This window comes from Chanodichthys erythropterus, chromosome 16 (genome assembly GCF_024489055.1).
Source record: "Chanodichthys erythropterus isolate Z2021 chromosome 16, ASM2448905v1, whole genome shotgun sequence".
Taxonomy (NCBI): domain Eukaryota; kingdom Metazoa; phylum Chordata; class Actinopteri; order Cypriniformes; family Xenocyprididae; genus Chanodichthys; species Chanodichthys erythropterus.
Genome location: NC_090236.1, coordinates 11,934,002 through 11,955,098, shown reverse-complemented (window position 1 = coordinate 11,955,098; position 21,097 = coordinate 11,934,002). Strand labels below are relative to the sequence as shown.

The window sequence follows — 21,097 nt, the reverse complement described above, 5'->3', positions numbered from 1 at the left end:
AACTAGCATTCTCACTTTGAATCAGACACAGAGATAAAGTTGTGCGGAAAGATTAATTCAAATGAAGGAATTATAGAATTTATTTGAATGAATTATTGAGAGAGATACAGAGAGAGAGAGAGAGAGCACACCTTCCAGCCAACCAGAATCAAGTATTCAGACAGACCATGGTATAATTTTACAAATATTATTATTATATTGGTTGATTTCCAAAGTTCAAAGTCTTGTTCGGAATAAATAACGCTTGCTTCGCCTGTTTTTTTGCTTTAGCTTTGAGATGTTCAGCAGCTTAGAGGATGCCAAGGTACGGCTGGAAACATAATTCACCAGACATTATGAGATCTAAACGAAGACACTAGACTGTTGAGAGCTTAGACAACCATAAAATGGATTTCAAAATCAATTCTAATGTTTGAGGTTCCTCTCCTCTCCAGGTTTCAGATTATTACATGAAATCAAACACAAGTAAAAAGCTTCAGCATGACATTGCACTTTTCTTAGGGTAAACTAACATCACAAAACAGTGCCTGTAAAAAACAACAACAAAAAAAACTTAAAAATCAAAATCAATCTGAAACCTATAATGCAGAAAATTATATGTTTTATAATTATAGCATTGTAATGATTTTGTTTCTTTTTTTACTATAATCTACACTGACAGATCTTTCACAATAAGGAAAATTTAGTAAATGTAGTAAATCAAGTACATTTTAATTCTTAAAAGCAAAATCAACGGTTTACTCGCTTTAAAAAGTGAGTGTGTGAGGGAAAATAATTTACATATACTAAATGTTCCTTACTGTGGAAAATTCATCAGTGAACGTTATAGTAAAAATCTTTCTCCAGGGTTCAGAATGTTCTCAAGTTTTCAGTATTTTACAGGCACTGTTCTAGGTACAAAAGTGCAAAGACAAGCTTAAACGTTTTACTTGTAGCCTTTATTATTTCATAAAATCAAACACTTGTAAAGATATGTATGCAACCCAAAAAGAGAAACTGCTTAGCCTTCAGAAAATGGTGTTTGTACACCTCTCAGCTGATCAAACTAAATGTTATACAAGCATTTTATATGAGATATTTTATACGAGGTTTGCAATTATTTTTACAACCCTGTAGAATCAGTTTTAAAGCCTTGATTTTGTTGTAAAGCATTTAAGAAGATGATGGATCGAAAAGGTTGTTATCATGAGAAACAAATTCAGTCAAGTATGTCCAAACTTTCAACTAGTAGATAGTTTTATCTGACAAACCTAATCTCTAGATGGGATCTTAGATGAAATATGTGAGATTATTGTTTAAAGAAATGGTACATGAATTTTTTTCCCATTTGTGGAAAGTGCCTTTTATTTACTTTACAACTTTGACTAAATGTTCAAATAAATGTATCTCAGGTGAAGCACTGTTTCCATTTCCAATTTGTTTTCCTAACCAAAGACCATCACAATGGCTTCAGTGCATCCAGTTAATCTCATTTAGTGTATCATCTCTCTCTCTTTGGCTCAGTGTCACGGTCTCTGGGATGAAGACGATCCTAAAATGTCCCAAAAAGATGCGTGTCTTCATGAGGACGAGCCTGTGGACGAGGGGAAGATGGCAGTCGAGATTCCAGCTGAGGAAGAGAAGAGTTTCCCAGCGTACTCTCTGAAGTCCATGAACCTCGGCATGTCCATGGACTCATCCCAGGTGCTCATGCAAGTGCGTTATCCTGAGCATCGGCCTCATCTGCGGCGGCAGAGCACCAGCGGCGGATCTCACCTCTCCCGACGCTCCTCTGTGCGCTCCAAGCGTGGTGAGATTTAAAGAAATCATTTCACTTTTAAGGAGTCTTGTGTTCAAAACATTACTGTGCAGTGTAAACTGTTATTTGAATTATCATTCAGCGAGTCATTTAACCATGTTTTAGTCTTTGGAATGCTTTTGTCTTTCATTTCATAAAGTAATCCACACATGCATGCCAAACCGACCGCATTAGCAGGGTGAAGTTAGTTATAGTTTTGTGAATTTGTTGTTTACTCTGCTTATGTTCACAAACACACTTTTGTGATAACTTTTTAAGAAATATAACAGGTCTGATCTGTTACCACACATCGATGGCATTTGTAATGCCAAAATTGCCATGTTTCCTAAAAATATAACCAAGAGGAAGGAAGTAAATAATGAATAGAAAAGGGCCCAAGACAGAACCCTGAGGAACACCAGCGGTGACTTTAATATTTTTATGATTAAATTATATAAGAAAAATGCTATTAAAATGGTTCAAAATAGTTTAAATCTATGTGATAGGTAAGTTAGGGCAATATAAATCAAAAAGTAGTCAGATTACCTAAAATGTTTAGTCTGATAGATTGTGTTACTAACAACAGTTAGCACTGCTGGGTGACACATCATGAATCTGGTTGGACAAGGTCATCTTTTTGGACAGACCAGTGAAAGTAACAGGCTATTTTGTTAGCCAGTGTTATCTTTCTAGTTATTCTGGGGTTAAACGATTAGTCCACTTTTAAATAAACTTTTCCTGATAATTTACTCACCCTCATGTCATCCAAGATGTTCATGTCTTTCTTTCTTCAGTCGAAAAGAAATTAAAGTTTTTGATGAAAACATTTCAAGATTTTTCTCCTTATAGTAGACTTCAATGGGCACCAAACAGCTGAAGGTCATAATTAGTTTCACTGCAGCTTCAAATTGTTCAACACGATCCCAGATAATACATAAGGGTCTTATCTAGTGAAACCATCGCTCATTTTCTGAAAAAAATTGAAAAAAGTTTTAACATTAAATGCTCATCTTGAACTAGCTCTCTTCTTCTTCTTCTCTATTAGAATTCCAGCAGTGTAGACACTGCTAAGCGTAGTACTGCCCTCCACAGGCCAAAGTTTGAACTAATTGTTATATACTATTGAACTAGCATATTGCATATAAAAATTAGTTCAAACTTTGACCTGTGGAGGGCAGTAATATGCTTAGCAGTGTCTACACTGCTGGAATTATAATAGAGGAGAAGAAGAAGAAGAAGAGAGCTAGTTCAAGATGAGCATTTATGGTTAAAAATTATATAATTTTAATTTTTTTCCAGAAAATGAGCGATGGTTTTTCTAGATAAGACTTTTATTTCTCATCTGGGATCGTGTTGAACAATTTGAAGCTGCACTGAAACTCATTTTGACCTTCAACCATTTGGTGCCCATTCAAGTCTACTATAAGGAGAAAAATCCTGGAATGTTTTCATCAAAAACTTTTCGACTGAAGAAAGAAAGACATGGATATCTTGGATGACATGAGGGTGAGTAAATTATCAGGAAAAGTTTATTTAAAAGTGGACTAATCCTTTAAGCATTGCTGCGGGTTTAACTGTGGTGACGTTTGGTTGCTGGTTTTTTTCACAGGCAGCACGAGCACACGGAACAGCATTCGTAGAGAAAACAGTGAGCCAGAAGTGCCGCAGAAGAGCCGGAAAGAATTGATTATGGAGAAGGTCCGAGAGCAGCTCATCAAAGCAAAGGTTTACCTGCTCAAAAAGTGAGTGCATGTGTGGGAAAAGAATTCAAATGTATTTGATTTTTCCTTGATTTTTCTTTCTTCCTAAAAAAACCTAAAATGGATTTCATAGGGCCCTACACTTTAAACTATCCAACCAATTCCCATTGGATAAAAAATAATTGCTGCTCTGTTACGTACTGCTCCGGACTTGGGTTGAAGCTCTAAAAGCAGCCCTGTTGAGGGTAATCCACAATCCTAATCCATATAACAGGCATAGGTAGTGATGGCCGATTTCGAAACACTGCTTCATGAAGCTCAGAATCTTTATGAATCTTTTGTTTTGAATCAGTGATTCGGAGCGTGTATCAAACTGCCAAAGTCACATCATTTTAGTAAACGAGGCTTCATTACGTCATCACTGTTTCGAAACGTTTCAAAACAGTTTGAAATTTCAATGGTTCACCGGTAGAGGGCAATGATAAATTGAACCCATGAATCATGTAGATTCACTGAGAACTATAGAACAAGTGTCTATGGGCTTTACCTGATCTCTGATCAGTTTTTTCAAGACACAGGCAAACAGTGAAATCCAGGAAGACAAGCAGAAGATCAAAACCAGAAATAGCGCTCAGAAATGCAGTGCAACACCTACAAGACTTCGCAATGATTGAGTGAAAACACTTAGCTTATAAAAGCAAACACAAATGGGTTAATCACACACAGGTGGAATTAATCAGACCATAATGAGTCCATGCAATGGGTTATGGGGAATGTAGTTCATGATGGGAAAGCAAAGAAGATGGGAGGAGTGCCCTCTGGTGGAGAGCGGATGTAATGCTCTACATTTAAGTATGACATTTTAAGCTGACAGTTTTGGCTGATTGATATGCACTCTTTCATTCTTTATCCTAATATTTTTAATATATTTTATTAGTCTATCTTTTCAGTCTCTGTTTATCTTCTCTCTTCAGACTGGTCAAGATCTATCAGCCCATCCGTCAATTTTACTATAACCTGATCCATCCCGAGTACAACGCCGTGACGGATGTTTACGTCTTCATGTTTCTAGCAGACACCGTTGATTTCATCATTATAGTCTTTGGCTTCTCGGCATTTGGGGTAAATTTTAAATTATGTTATGAAATAGAAATTTATATTAAAAAAACAAGTATTGAGGACAGTAAATGAAAATGATTTTAATAAAAAGTAATTATGCATGCAGTTTGCCTATGCAGGTAGTGGAAACGTTTCAGATCAGATCTAAGTAAACAAGCCTCGGTTCTTCTTGACATGCGGTTGATGTTTGTTTGCTCTGGCTCACAGAAACATCAGGGAGGTGATATCACGTCCTCCCTGTCAGAAGACCAAGTTCCCGGGCCGTTCCTCGTCATGGTTCTCATCCAATTCAGCACGATGGTGGTGGATCGCGCTCTGTACCTCCGCAAGACAGTGACGGGAAAAGTGATTTTCCAGGTCGTCCTGGTGTTTGGCATCCATTTCTGGATGTTTTTTATCCTACCGGCAATCACAGAGAGGTAAAGGAATGCTGGGAATTCCACACAAAACAGGATGCAGAACTGAAATTTGAATTTGAGTTAGATTTAAAAAAAAGTTTGGTCTGTTACAGTTTGACATCATTTTGCAATTTATTAACAAAAATATTATTTTCAGTAGCAAAAGGGTATTTTTATCAAAAGACAAACTATATGGATGGATGTATGGGTGGACAATTCAAATTCACACTGTTGAATGAAAAGTTAGCCAGTACTGCAATTAATGCTGTAAATGTCCTAACACATGTTTCATCTCCTCTGTGCAGGCGCTTCGGTCAGAACACTATCGCTCAGCTGTGGTACTTTGTGAAATGCATTTACTTCGGCCTGTCAGCGTATCAGATCCGATGTGGATATCCGACTCGCATACTGGGAAACTTCCTTACCAAGAGCTACAACTACCTCAACCTCTTCCTCTTCCAGGGGTGAGAAACAGCAGTTTATAGGGTGATGTTGTATGTAATTTATGTTTATTTTTATGTGGAATGACACAGAATCTATAAATCTTTAGTGGTCAAATGTGGAAACCGGCCAATAGTGATCAAATGAAAAAATTGCCAAGGCTGATATTTGGTATCTTTTAAATGATTGGCATCGGTCAACCAATCTTTTTTTTAAAAAGAAAACCAGTTGGTCTTTGTACATAACGGATACACCTGCTTAGTAAGTGTTGCATGTTCAAGGTTTCGTCTGATCCCGTTCTTGACGGAGTTGCGAGCCGTGATGGATTGGGTGTGGACGGACACAACGCTCAGCTTGTCTAGCTGGATCTGTGTGGAGGACATCTATGCACACATCTTCATCCTAAAATGCTGGAGGGAGTCTGAGAAGGTAAGAGTTTAAATATAATAATAATTTAAAAAAAAATTCAACAAACTTGCTCAGTCCAAAATCCATTCATTTAATTACTTCTATATAGATTTATATATTAAGTTACTCAAACAAGTCGCAAAAAACTTAAAGGTGCCCTAGAATCAAAAATTTAATTTACCTTGGCATAGTTGAATAACAAGAGTTCAGTACATGGAAATGACATACATTTTCGAACTCCATTGTTTCCTCCTTCTTGTGTAAATCTCATTTGTTTAAAAGACCTCAGAAAAACAGGCGACTCTCAACATAACACCGACTGTTACGTAACGGTTGGGAACATTAATATGTACGCCCCCGATATTTGCATATGCCAGCTCATGTTCAAGGCATTACACAAGGGCAGCCAGTATTAATGTCTGGATCTGTGCACAGCTGAATCATCAGACTAGGTAAGCAAGCAAGAACAATAGCGAAAAATGGCAGATGGAGCAATAATAACTGACATGATCCATGATATCATGATATTTTTAGTGATATTTGTGAATTGTCTTTCTAAATGTTTCGTTAGCATGTTGCTAATGTACTGTTAAATGTGGTGAAAGTTACCATCGTTTATTACTGTATTCACGGAGACAAGAGCCGTCGCTATTTTCATTTTTAAACACTTGCAGTCTGTATAATTCATAAACACAACTTCATTCTTTATAAATCTCTCCAACAGTGTATAATGTTAGCTTTAGCCACGGAGCGCTATCAAACTCATTCAGAATCAAATGTAAACATCCAAATAAATACAATACTCACATGATCCGACGCATGCATGCAGTATGCATGACGAACATCTTGTAAAGATCCATTTGAGGGTTATATTAGCTGTGTGAACTTTGTAAATGCACTATATTATAGTCGAGAGCTCGGGGGCGGGGAGCGCAACCTGAATCGGTGCATAGTTAATGATGCCCCTTAAAATAGGCAGTTAAAAAAATGAATTAAAAAAAATCTATGGGGTATTTTGATCTGAAACTTCACAGACACTTTCAGGAGACACCTTAGACTTATATTACATCTTGTAAAAACTGGTTCTAGGCCACCTTAAAAAGGTACTTCTCTTGCGTGAAAAGGTAGTGCAGTGTATATGCTCTTAACTTGGGCACTGTACGTAAAAAAATACGTACCTCATTTGAACTGCAAGCTGATCATGTGGGCGTAAAGCCCTGGGTAAAATTAGTTTTTTTTTTTAGTGTATGTGCACAGTCGAATGCACAGCCTTGGAAAGTATACTTCATTTGACTTGTACACATACACAGGTGTTCAACGCATGCATAGTTTTGAGCAATCTCACGCCATGAGTTACAACCCATGTAAACATCTTTGTATTCTTTCATGAGATGTGCAAATGAGGGTACTTTCTAACCTCTTTGCAATCTCTCATCTATGTGCGCCTCCATCGTCGCTGTAGCTTGCTTGTGTTCCGGCCTGTTCTGTTTATGCAGTTTTTCTTTGATTATCTTGTGAATCGATGCCCCCAGGGCATAGCTGCCACCTTGTGGATAAACTAATTACTGCAAAAAAAATTAAATGCCCATGCACCCATAGTTAGAAAAAATCTGATGGTGCTGACCCTCCCGTACACGTCAATTGAACTATACTTTGGGCTTGAGGCAGCATCCTAACCAGTTGTTTGTGTCGTGTCACAGCGAAACCCTCAGCCGCGCGGGCAGAAGAAGAAGAAGGTTGTGAAGTATGGAATGGGTGGCATGATTGTGATGCTTCTGATTTGCATCGTTTGGTTCCCACTGCTCTTCATGTCTCTGGTCAAATCTGTGGCAGGAGTGGTCAACAGTCCGCTGGACGTGTCCATCACGCTCACGCTCGGAGGACTTCAGGTGCACCTTACATTAAAGATGCCGTGCTGTTCATTTGCATTCTCATTTCACATTTCAGGAAAAAAAGTCAAATTTAATTGCTCTCAGTGCTGTTTCTCTTAAGAAGTCAAAATAGACCGAAATGAGTAGTAATAGAGCTAAAATGAGCTTGGAAGGCATCCCAGATCATGTGATGAGAAATGTTTGAGTTCATATTGAGATCTCTGCAGCGATATTTTAATATTATTCATGTACCATTAAATTATTTATTAATATTTTGAATAAGCTTTGATTTTTATGTTTTCCTTTCTCGTTTTAATTTTAGCTTAAGTTTTAGTCTTGTTTTCCATTTAGCTTCAGTTTTATTTTTCTTTCTGTTTTAGTTTTAGTCATTTTAGACTTTTTATTGCAGACTTTGGTATCTTGCCAAATCTGAACACAATTTGAGATATTGTCTGTTCTGAAACTCAAACAAATCAAAACTCAAAAACAAATCTCAGGGTGCATATCATATGATAATCAACATGGCTTACTTTTTTCTGTTCTTATGTTTGTTGCATTCTGTTTTCCAGCCGATCTTCACAATGAGTGCCCAGCAGAACCATATAAAAAATGTCAGTGAGGAAGAATTTAAAAGGTTCACAAATGTCTACATCAATGATGCAGTAAGGATCTGTTTTTTGTTATTAAATCACAGTGTTTTTTGTTTTGTTTTGTTTGTGTGTGATGCACCTGATATACAAAAATTATTTCAGATAGCTGATTGTTGAGGCCCATAATAATCACCAATATTTTACTGAATAATCAACTGATCAGCTTATTTTGTAATACTATTAAGATTTTTTTTTATTTTGCATTGTGACTAAAAACTAATATTGCCCGGTACTGATAAATTGTGCATCCCTGACTGTTTAACGTAGATGCTTGTGTCTCCTGCAGAATGCCATGATGTTCCTGGAGTCTTATACTCATGAGGATTTGAGAATAGCAAAACTAGAAGGAAGTTCCAACTCGCTCTGGACCATCAGCCCCCCAAGCAAGGAGAACCTCATTAAAATGCTTAATGAGAGTAATTTCCCTCTCACCATAGCCTGGTCCATACAGAGGTAGAGTTCAACATCACAGCTTACACAGAACAATTAGGCCCCATTTACACTAGTGTGTTTTCATTAAAATGCATACGTTTAGCTGCAGTTTACACTAGGCCAGCTTTTAGAACCTTGAAAATAGAGACTTTCAAAAACTATGCAGGCCCCGTTTTACACAGCCTCAAATTAATTCAGAATCAAATGTAAACATCCAAATAAATACAATACTCACATAATCCGACACATGCATGCAGTATGCATGACAAACACTTTGTAAAGATCCATTTTGAGGGTTATATTAGCTGCGTAAACTTTGTTTAAGGCAAGCGCGAGCTCCGTGGGCGGAGAGCGCGTGATTTAAAGGGGCCGCAACCTGAATCGGCGCATTTCTAATTATGCCCCAAAATAGGCAGTTAAAAAAATTAATAAAAAAAAATCTATGGGGTATTTTGAGCTGAAACTTCACAGACACATTCAGGGGACACCTTAGACTTATATTACATCTTGTAAAAAAACATTCGATGGCACCTTTAAATGAGTTAAATAAAGTCTTAAATGACCATCAAGAGTGACATGCATCATAAAGAGATGCACGTCAGATTCGCGTCATGTTCACAGCGGCGGCTCTTAGTCACTGCAGCCTAATAAACCAGTTGCTTTGATGTCTGACACTAATGTTAAATTAAAGAACAAAGGTAACAGAAAATTATTCACTGCTCTGGACTAAAGAACTTTTGTAGCTTTAATAAGGATTAACCTATGTTTAATTTATAATTTATGCTGAGCAAACTGTTTGATACCTTTATTCAATTTCTATATATTGGTAAATATGACATTTATTGGGGGTTTATGTGAGGATTGTTCTAAATAACTTAAATTAAAAATTATATATTTATATTTTTTTGAAGCCTAATAAATGTTGCTTTCAATTATTTCTGTAACAACACTGAGGGACGAGGCAGAAAGATAATCCACTTGCATGCACATTTAATGACAAAACTCGACATGAATAAACAGGAACATCAGACCTAAAATACAAACATGCTCCACCAACAGCATACAACAACTAACAAAACAACTGAAAACCAAGATCTTAAATACACAGAACAATGAGTAGCTTATTAACTTCAGGTGTGTTCAATGATGCTAACTATAACAACTAATATGACAGCAAGGAAGAGAACATGGAAACAATAATTGAGAAGTTACTTCAACATAAAACTCCATACAAAACAAAAGACACAGCACTGGGATCATTACAATTACACTGTAATGTTGAATGGCTATAATTAATGTTTAAAATTGGGGCGGGAAATCAATTTCATTGAGACATCAGTAGCAGTAGTATCAGTGATACTGGCCTTTAATATTCACAATATACTGTTAATTGTGAAATTAATGGGGGGGGGCAAACATAAATCTGAGGTGTTCTCATCCTTCCCAATTATCATTAGATTCTCATTACTGTAATAAAGTAATTTATTACTGTAATGATTTTTTTTTTTTTACAATTATCAATTAAAAGCAGTACAACAAATAAAAAAAAAAAAAAAATATATATATATATATATATATATATATATATATATATATATATATATATATATATATATATATATATATATATATATATATATTCATCACTATTTGTATTGTATATAATATTCTTATTTCAGTTTGTTGACATTTCTTTTTAGATATTTTTTTTTCATCTAAGATTTATTTTTTATTTCAGCTTTATTTCAACAATTTTATTTCAGCTTTATTTTCAATTAACAAGATGGTTTTTATTTATTTATTTTTTATTATTATTTTAAGTTTTACTTAACGATAATAACTGAGAGATATAAAGCATATGACAAAGACTGAGGTATTCAGTTTATTAATTTCTGTGTGTATTTCTGGATTTGTCCATTAGGAACCTCAGTTTAGGTGCCAAAGCTGAATTTGCGACAGGAAAACACTCCATTGACCTGGATAAAGAAACCACAGATAAACTAAAGGAACAACTCATAGATGATGACAATACAATGACCGAAGAAGTTCCAGTGTGAGTTTAAGCTTATAAATGATAATATGAAATAATCACAGTCTGTATATTTTTCTTTACAATTTTCTCCTTAGCTGAATGATAAATTTTAATGTTTTTTTAAGGCTCATCAAAAATATTTTTCCAAGATACATCAGAGCACCAAGCGACTCTAATGCCAAGCCTATTGACCAGCTTTACCCCGGTAGTGGACAAGGTATCCATCATTATCTATGCCTTTGCTACATTGCTATGCTTTTCTACAGCTGTCAACATGCCTCTTTCTCTTTACTCTTCCTCCCTAAGACAAACGTTACATGGACATCAGTCTCTCTTTACATAAGAACAGCAAAGAGAGCTCAGGGGGTGTTCAGGAGTGGTGGATTGTGAATCAGACAGAACAAGGGCTGTTAACTAAATTCAAGAATGAAAACGAATCTGGTCTGGAGATCTACATCTTCAGTGACCAAGTCAGTCCACCCAGTCTAGGCTTTCTGGCTGGTTATGGGTAAGTGAGAGTCGTGACGTGACACAGTCACAGGTTATTTTTCTGCCTTCCCTATTGGGAAAAAACTGTGGCCAATCAGAACATTAGAAGATACATACATATTTATGTGGAGGTGGATTTTCTTCTCAATAGAAACCACACCGCACCCTTTTTCAGCGACGCTGGTTCCAGAAGTATTTTTTCATACATTTTTTCCATTGGAATTTTTAAAAAAGTCTTGATTAAAGAGTTATAAGCCATGAACCAACACAATCAGCTACGAGCTGAATCACAACACTACAAACTTTGATTTGATGCAAAAAAGTTTATGAAAATCTGACAAAAAGACAAAGGTACAATACTGTGTACCTTACAACAGCTAGAGTAATATATATAAGTTAGAGAAATATACATAAATCAGTACTTCAAAACTGAACTTAAAGGATTAGTTCACTTTCAAATTAAAATTTCCTGATAATTTACTCACCCCCATGTCATCCAAGATGTTCATGTCCTTCTTTCTTCAGTCGAAAAGACATTTTCAAGGTTTTTGATGTAAACATTCTCAATCTATTGGACTTCAATGGCCTCCAAATGGGTTGAAGGTCAAAAATTACAGTTTCAGTGCAGCTTCAAAGGGCTTTAAACGATATCAGACAAGGAATAAGAGTCTTATCTAGAGAAACCATCACTCATTTTCTTAAAAAAAAAAAAAAAAAAAAGTTTTTACGTTTTTAACCATAACTTCTTCTCCTCCATTAGAATTCCAGCTGTATAGACATCAGTGATGTTTTCTCTAGATAAGACCCTTATTCCTTGTCTGGTATTGTTTAAAGCCCTTTGAAGCTGGACTGAAACTGTAATTTTGACCTTCAACCATTTGGTGCCCAGTGAAGTCCACTATAAGGAGAATAATCCTGGAATGTTTTCATCAAAAACCTCAATTTCTTTTTGACTGAAGAAAGAAGGACATGAACATCTTGGATGACATGGGGTTGAGTAAATTATCAGGAAATTTTAATTTGAAAGTGAACTAATCCTTTAAAACAATCTTTACATAAACCCCTTATAATAATAATTTTCCCAATGGCGAAAATGATTGTAGTTTTTACTTCCAGAACCTGACTGATGCACTCTAAGGACATGTTTGTCATGCTCGGTTACAGCTAAAATTAACAGTACTAACAGCGAGGGCGCTCTGTGCACATTTAGTCCATAAATGACTTGTTAGAAGAACAGGCATACCATGTGACATTCCAGGAACTAACAGAGGCGTCCAGAGATCGCTAACCATAGCTACAACATGCAGATAAACTATTTTGAAGATAATAAATACACGATTGCGACAATGTTTACATGTATTGCCTCAGAATCTGTGCGCTCTGTGGGCGTGGCCGAATTAGCGGATAATGAGCTGACTCACAGACGTCTAACATGTCTCTCTTTTCATTCAGATTACATAAACAGAGAATATTTGTTTTCGATTTGACAAACGATTTACAACCTGACATTTCAACGTTTCTTTAGACATAAGTCTCATTTTTTTGTGATTAGTGTTCACTATTTGAATGTCATTTTTTCCATATAAATTGGCACTACATTATAACATAAGTTCAACAATTAAACAAAATTGACCAATGCGATGAAAATAAAATCACTATATAACAGATACGTTGCACATCTGAACCAAATGAACACGATTATTAAACTGTATGTAATTCATGTGCTTTGTGTTGAGTTAAGCATAATCTGCGTGTGCACAGGATCATGGGTCTGTACATGTCGGTGGTTCTGGTTATCGGAAAGTTCGTGCGAGAGTTCTTCAGCGGGATCTCGCACACCATCATGTTCGAAGAGCTCCCCAACGTGAACCGAATCCTCAAGCTCTGCACCGACATCTTCCTGGTCCGAGAGACTGGCGAACTGGACCTGGAGGAAGACCTCTACGCCAAGCTCATCTTCCTCTACCGCTCTCCAGAAACCATGATCAAATGGACCAGAGAGAAGAGCGAGTGAAGATGAGGACGGTGACCTTCGGAGTAACTCCAAACTAACCCTGAGAAGCACAAAGCAGGAATTGAGCTTCGGTCGGATTGAACCGGAGAACCGTTGTTCTTCATGCTAACTGATGAAACGTTAGCAGTTATGATGTGTGGTTTTCACCCACTCGCTAGTGTTTTAAAGGGCTTGACAAGTGATGAACTTCAGGGCTTCCAGGCATGCGCCACTTTGAATACGACTTTGACCATTGGGAGTGCATGCGACATGAGGGCGGGCATAAAGAGGGGAAATGCTGAACCTACTTTAGACTTCGGCTCGATTTTTAACGTCTTTGTGAATTCTGAAAAGGACAAAAACAGTTTTGCAGGAAGCAGAACCAAAGCCCTATAGGAGGCGCTGTGAATTATGGGACAATCTCTATTTGCCTTATTTAATTTGTACAATCAACTAAACGCATCATTATTCACTACCTTTCTCAGGAATACATACGGATCATTTCAAAAACGACGGGATATCAACCATTTTTCTCATGTACAACAAAGTATGAAGAGGGACGTACACAGCAGTAATAGCTTTTCTCCTTTGGGACTTTAAGGAGATCATCTATAATTTATGAACACAGATTTGGGACATAAAAAGGACGTTTGGTGTTTTATAATGGTGATTGGAATTATAATGATTTTTTCATAACTAAGGGAGATTATCACATTACATTAACGATGAATCAGTTTCAGCAACTTTGTGTTAGTTTATTGTTTGGTTATTGCCTAATTTTAATGAATTTTGAATGTTTCTGTATGCATTTCTTTGTAAATTGAACTGTACACAGGAATTTGTTCAGAATGAACTTTGAATGTTTCTGTGTAAATTTTCTCATAAATCAAAGTGATTTTATGAATGATTTACACAAAAATTTGTTCAGAATGAATTTTGAATGTGTTTCTGTGTGCATTTCTTCATAAATCCATGTAATTATGTATGATTCACACAGAAATTTGTTCAGGACAAATTATAAAAGTTTTTGTTCAATTGATTTTATTAATTAGTTACACAAAAATCTGTTCAGAACTAGTTTTGAATGCAATTCTGTGTATATTTTTTAATAAATCCAAGTACATTTTTAGTAATTATTTACACAGAAATTTGTTCCGAATGAATTTTGAATGTTTTTGTGCACATTTATTCATAAATTCAATTGATTTTATTAATTAATTACACAAAAATCTGTTCAGAACTAGTTTTGAATGCAATTCTGTGTATATTTTTTAATAAATCCAAGTACATTTTTAGTATTTATTTACACAGAAATTTGTTCCGAATGAATTTTGAATGTTTTTGTGTACATTTCTTTGTAAATTCAATTGATTTTATTAATTAGTTACACAGAAATCTGTTCAGAACTAATTTTGAATGTAATTCTGTGTACATTTCTTAATTAATCCAAGTAAATTTTAGGAATTATTTACACAGAAATTTGTTCAGAATAAATTTTGAATGTTTTTGTGCACATTTCTTTGTAAATTCAATTGATTTTATTAATTAGTTACACAGAAATCTGTTCAGAACTCATTTTGAATGTAATTCTGTGTACATTTCTTAATTAATCTAAGTTATGTTTATGAATTATTTACACAGAAATTTGTTCAGAACGAATTTTGAATGTAATTCTGTTTGCATTTCTTCATAAACCCAAGTGATGTTATGAATTATTTACGCAAAAAATTTGTTTGGAATGAATTTTGAATGTTTCTTTGTACATTTATTTATAAATCAATTTGCTTCTTTGAATGATTTACACAGAAATTTGTTCAAATGTGTGCATAAATTCATGGAATATGAGCAAAATGAATTTCTGTGTAAATTGTTTGCTAATTGTTACTTTTTCAATGCAACAATTACTTAAAATGATTTGCCAATATTTTAAAGAAAAATTTGTTCCAGTCATTGGGTTTCAGTCAGGAAACGTCAGCATTTTAGGTTAGTTCTGCTTTTAGTTGAAACATTTGATGTTTTGAAAGTGAATAATAAATATTAGTTATTAACAGCTAGACTAGATCCTTGAAGGCATGAGAGATTCGCAGATCACTACAGTAGAGATATTACGCTTCGCCAGGCCTGGGAGTTGTGCTCGTCAGAAAGTTATTTGTACATGGGGAATAATCTGACTCACATTTGTACTACGTACTTTGAGCAATACGACAGGCGGGGTGACCGTAAAGGACATAAAATCCATTTTTATTGTACATCTTTGGCAGCCATACTCAGGAAAGAGCTTTCTATGGATCAGGGTCTCATGGAAATACATGTGGAGTCTCCGCTAGGCTGTAGATTTACAATCGGATCATGTGTGATATGACTATTGACGTGAGCTCCACGCTGCGGATCGTGTTGTGGTGATGGTTGAGGAGAACTGAATATTGTTTTGAGTCCATCTCTGAACTATGCATTAAAGACAATGTAGCATGAATGAAAAAATAATGTTTGACATGAAACGCTTTCATTACCTTATGTGTGTAGAACTTTTACAGCAACATCAAAAAATGGGAGGAAATAAAACTGTACCTGAATGAAACAGGAAATGGGAGTTTATTGACATCAAATAAAGCACATGATTAAAGGTCTCTTTTGGTTGCCTGTATTTCTCTTTTTTTTCATGTACACTAAAAGTTTGGGGTCAGTAAGATTTCCCAACAAAAATATGAAGCAGCCCAGCTGTTTTCAACACTGATAATAATACATGTTCCCTTTCAGTCGGTCACGTTCGACGTACGTCAGTAGTGACCGACGAATTGGGATATCGCTTAGAGAGCCCTATCAGCTTCGTGTAAACTAAAACAAGCCAATGGAATTGGCGTGCGATATTTGCATAATGCGCACCGCCCCCGACAGGTGTATATAAATAGGAAGCAGATGCAATCGCACTCTGTCTTTCGCTTCGGAGCCATTCAGTGGTGTCCTGTTTAAGAAGACTGTTTTGTGTGAACTAAACTGCCTCGAAGAGGATTCACAGCAAGCCGTGTGTGCCGGTGTAACGGTGCTACAGCGAGGTCGCGAGCTCCCGAGGATCCGAGCTATAGCTCTCAACTGCTGTTTTCACAGCACACGCCTAGAGTGAAGTGTGTGTTGCGATTTGGGCCGGTTCCTCGGTGTGTCCAGGGAGTGGTGTACCTGGCACATCGCGTCACTCCCTGTGTGCTTCGGCACGAGCGAGTTGACTGTTTTCCCCTTCTAAAAGAGCTTTACAGACGAACCCTGACAGTATGTCATTTCGTCTGTGCGTTAATGGGTGCGGTCATTCCCTGGTCCCTGCTGATGGGCACAATCGTTGCATCTCGTGTTTGGGCATTCTGCACGCTGAAGCAGCTTTTGTGGATGGTTCATGTTCCCATTGCGGGAACATGACTATCGCGGTGCTGAGGTCGAGACTCTCCTTCCTGAAGTCTCAGGAAGCGGGGGTCCCCTCCCCTGTGCCCCGTTCGACCGTTTTTTCCGGCCCGGGCCGGAATGACGGTTCGGCGGTGTATAGGAAGGGTGACCCGAGGATTACGGTCAGGGCTTCCCCGCCGAGCGGAAACGCTTCTCGGGCCCCTGCCGCCTCATCAGCACCGCAACTCATCGTGCCACCGTTGGTTTCCGCTGGGCCCTCTACGGACTGTCCAGCCGTTACCTTTGGTGCGCCGGCGGCGGATCGGATGTCGATCGCTGCATCGGAAGGTGAGCCTGAGTCCTCGGTGGAGGAAGATTCGGACGCGCTGCCGCCCGGGACGGTAGCGTTGCCCGAGTCGGATCCCGAGCTCACGGCTGTGCTCTCCCGGGCCGCCTTGTGCGTCGGGCTTGAGTGGAACCCTCCACCCTGTCCCAGCCCTTCTTGGTTGGACGATTGGTACTTGGGGGGGGGGTCGCGCTGGTCAAACCCAGCGTCCCGCCCCAATGCCTTTCTTCCCGGAAGTACACGATGAGGTGACCAGGTCTTGGCAAGCTCCGTATAGGGCTCGTACAGGGCCTGGTCCCTCGTCCGCCTTCACCTCCCTGGACGGCGGGGAAGCCAGGGGATACGCGAGGATCCCGCCAGTCGAGCGGTCTGTTGCAATGCAGTTGTGTCCAACGGCCGCTGGCTGGCGCGGTGAGCCGCGTCTGCCGTCCCGGGCCTGTAAATTCTCAGCCGGTCTGACTGAGAAAGCTTACAGTGCCTGTGGGCAGGCTGCCACTGCCCTGCACGCGATGGCCCTTTTGCAGGTCTATCAGGCAAAAGCGCTGTCGCAGATGCCCCAGGAAGGTCCTGACCAACAGCTGCTTGGGGAGCTGCGCGCTGCCACTGACCTTGCCCTCCGGGCAACGAAGGTGACAGCACGTTCTGTTGGCCAGGCGATGTCTACTTTGGTAGTCCATCAACGCCACCTCTGGCTGACCTTGGCAGACATGACGGAGACCGACAAACATCGGTTCCTGGATTCCCCCGTGTCTCCGGTCGGCCTTTTCGGCGACGCGGTGGAGAGCTGTGCCCAACAGTTCTCCGCTGCACAGAAGCAGGCTGAGGCTATCAGACAAGTCATGCCACGGCGGTCCCCTGCTGCCTCCACCCAGCCGCCCGTGGCTCAGCCTCAGCCCGCTCGTCGCCGAGGGCGCCCGCCTGCGTCTTCCTCCGCCCCTGCTAAGTCGGCAAAGCAGCAGCCTACACCAGCCAAACAGCAGGGTGCCGGTCGCGGACGTGGTGCCCAGCTCGTCTCTGCCAAGCCAGGTGGCAAGCGGTCTGGGAAAACGCGCGTCCAGTCGGTGTTGAACTGCCTGAGCTCGCTCAAGCGCAGGACAGCGGCTCCACTGAAAGATTTTCAGAGGCTCCTGGGGCATATGGCATCTGCAGCCGCGGTCACGCCGCTCGGATTGCTTCATATGAGACCGCTTCAACACTGGCTCCGCGGCCGGGTCCCGAGATGGGCATGGCAGTGCGGCACGCTCCGTGTCCCCGTGACACCGAGCTGCCGTCGCACCCTTGTCCGGTGGTCGGACCCTTCGTTCCTGCGGGCCGGAGTACCCCTCGAACGAGTGTCCAGGCATGCTGTGGTCTCCACAGATGCCTCTGCCACGGGATAGGGGGCCACGTACAACGGGCATGCAGTGGCAGGTCTATGGACGGGGCCTCAGCTGCATTGGCATATCAATTGCCTCGAGTTGCTAGCGGTTCGTCTTGCGCTGGCCCGCTTCAAGAAGCTGTTGTCAGGCAAGCACGTTCTAGTCCGCTCAGACAGCTCTGCGGCCGTTGCGTACATCAACCGTCAAGGTGGTCTACGCTCCCGTTGCATGTCGCAACTCGCCCGCCATCTCTTGTTGTGGAGTCAGAAGTATATGAGGTCCCTTCGGGCCACTCATGTCCCAGGTGTGCTCAACCGTGCAGCCGTCGAGCTGTCACGGCAGCCTCCACTTGCGGGCGAGTGGCGGCTCCACCCCCAGGCGGTCCAGCTGATTTGGCAGCATTTCGGCGAGGCCCAGGTAGTCCTGTTTGCCTCCCCAGAAACTGCCCACTGCCAGTGGTTTTATTCCCTGACCGGCGGCACGCTCGGCACGGATGCCCTGGCACACAGCTGGCCCCCGGGTCTGCGCAAATATGCGTTTCCCCCAGTGAGCCTTCTCGCACAACTCCTGTGCAAGGTCAGGGAGGACGGGGAGCAGGTTCTGTTAGTGGCTCCGTACTGGCCTACTCAGACCTGGTTCTCAGACCTCATTCTCCTCGCGACAGCACCTCCCTGGCCGATTCCTCTGAGGAAGGACCTCCTGACTCAGAGACGGGGCACCCTGTGGCACCCGCGTCCCAATCTATGGAACCTCCACGTGTGGTCCCTGGACGGGATGCGGAGGTTCTGAGTGATCTCCCGCAAGCGGTCGTAGACACCATCACTTCCGCTAGAGCTCCTTCCACTAGGAGTCTCTATGCGTTGAAGTGGAACCTGTTCGTCGAATGGTGCGCCTCTCGCTGAGAGGACCCCCGATCATGTTCGGTCAGATCCGTGCTTTCCTTCCTGCAAGAGGGGTTGGAACGAAGGCTGTCTCCCTCCACCCTCAAGGTGTATGTTGCCGCTATCGCTGCACATCACCACGCAGTTGAGGGTAAGTCCCTGGGGAAACACGATCTGATCGTCAGGTTCCTGAGGGGGGCCAGGAGACTGAATCCTCCTCGCCCTTCCTCCGTACCCTCTTGGGATCTGACCCTGGTTCTCACAGCTCTCCGGGGTCATCCCTTTGAGCCTTTGCAATCAGTCGACCTGAAACTAATGTCTCTTAAGACGGTTCTTCTGGTTGCATTGGCTTCCCTGAAGAGGGTAGGGGATCTGCATGCATTTTCGGTCGACGAAACGTGCCTAGAATTCGGGCCCGGTGTTTCTCACGTCATCCTGAGACCCCGGCCTGGATACGTGCCCAAGGTTCCTACCACTCCCTTCAGAGATCACGTAGTGAACCTGCAAGCGCTGCCCTCGGAGGAGGCAGACCCAGCCCTAGCTTTGCTCTGTCCCGTCCGCGCTCTGCGCGTTTACGTGGATAGAACGCGAAGCTTCAGGACCTCAGATCAGCTCTTCATCTGTTACGGAGGCCAGCAGAAGGGAAAGGCTGTCTCCAAGCAGAGGATGGCCCACTGGATAGTGGATGCCATCGCTTTGGCGTACGAATCCCAGGGCGTGCCTTGCCCGCTCGGGTTGAGAGCCCACTCCACCGGAGGGGTGGCCTCTTCCTGGGCGCTGGCTCATGGCGCCTCGCTGACAGATATCTGTAGAGCTGCAGGCTGGGCGACACCAAACACGTTCGCTAGGTTTTATAGCCTACGTGTAGAGCCGGTATCTTCACGTGTACTCGCATCCACTAGTCGGTAGACGTGTTGTACCCGCTCTAAGTGTCGGCTTGCAATGCCATTCCCGTCACTGGCCGGATACTTGCATACTTTCACTCCAGTCGTGTTCCCCGCTTAGCGAACCCTGTCGAGTTCCTCCGCCTCCCCCTTCGGCTCGGACATTGCGGAGTGTCTGATGCCAGGCCTACATCCATCGCTGACGCTGTCTGTTGGCTGGGGCCCATATGTCGTGACTCCTCTACGTGAGCGGTCCCATATGTGTAATTATCCACGGTTTAAAACTCCCTACGGGCTGAGTCCGTGTCTTCCCTTAGCAGAGCCAGCTCTGCTGTCACCTGTCAGATGAGTCTCCCCCTACCAGGTGGAGCCATCCCAGGGACTCCATATGCGTACTGCCCCCCGGGCCAGTCCATATGTGTATTCCCACGTAAACTCCTCCCCCATTGGGTAGGTAGTGGTCTCCGCAGCGTCCCTTAAGGGTTCGCTTCCCCAGTGTAGTCCAGTTTACTTAGTGGGTAGTGGTTAGACAGCAGTAGACTCTCTAGGTGTAAGCTCGCCCCCTTCACCGCCAGCCGGTGCTATGGGCGGCTGAGCTTGCGCTGGGCACTGGAAGGGGTTTCGTAACTGTGGCGCTTTAGTTGGGATCCCAATTCGTCGGTTACTACTGACGTACGTCGAACGTGACCGACTGAAAGGGAACGTCTCGGTTACGTATGTAACCCTCGTTCCCTGAAGGAGGGAACGGAGACGTACGTCCCGTCGCCACAGTTTCTGTACCCTCGCTGTAGCGCGGACACCAGTTGTCTCCTCAGCGAAAAACAGAGTGCGATTGCATCTGCTTCCTATTTATATACACCTGTCGGGGGCGGTGCGCATTATGCAAATATCGCACGCCAATTCCATTGGCTTGTTTTAGTTTACACGAAGCTGATAGGGCTCTCTA

At 41.3% G+C, this 21,097-nt stretch overlaps 1 protein-coding gene across 5 annotated transcripts in view; it reads left to right on the top strand.

The window, feature by feature from the left end:
• The window catches only part of LOC137002469 (piezo-type mechanosensitive ion channel component 2), a 101,285-nt gene extending 86,971 nt beyond the window's left edge, over positions 1 to 14,314 (top strand). For all 5 annotated transcript variants that reach the window (XM_067362150.1, XM_067362147.1, XM_067362148.1 and 2 more), the window contains 13 exons: positions 1,504 to 1,789; positions 3,387 to 3,519; positions 4,452 to 4,599; positions 4,804 to 5,015; positions 5,300 to 5,458; positions 5,717 to 5,864; positions 7,544 to 7,732; positions 8,284 to 8,376; positions 8,651 to 8,817; positions 10,718 to 10,849; positions 10,954 to 11,045; positions 11,135 to 11,336; positions 13,079 to 14,314. In XM_067362150.1, coding sequence (XP_067218251.1) covers positions 1,504 to 1,789; positions 3,387 to 3,519; positions 4,452 to 4,599; positions 4,804 to 5,015; positions 5,300 to 5,458; positions 5,717 to 5,864; positions 7,544 to 7,732; positions 8,284 to 8,376; positions 8,651 to 8,817; positions 10,718 to 10,849; positions 10,954 to 11,045; positions 11,135 to 11,336; positions 13,079 to 13,331 — 2,214 coding nt within the window. In that variant the 3' untranslated portion in view covers positions 13,332 to 14,314. The remainder of the gene's footprint in view (positions 1 to 1,503; positions 1,790 to 3,386; positions 3,520 to 4,451; positions 4,600 to 4,803; positions 5,016 to 5,299; positions 5,459 to 5,716; positions 5,865 to 7,543; positions 7,733 to 8,283; positions 8,377 to 8,650; positions 8,818 to 10,717; positions 10,850 to 10,953; positions 11,046 to 11,134; positions 11,337 to 13,078) is intronic.
• Positions 14,315 to 21,097: the final 6,783 nt, after the last annotated feature.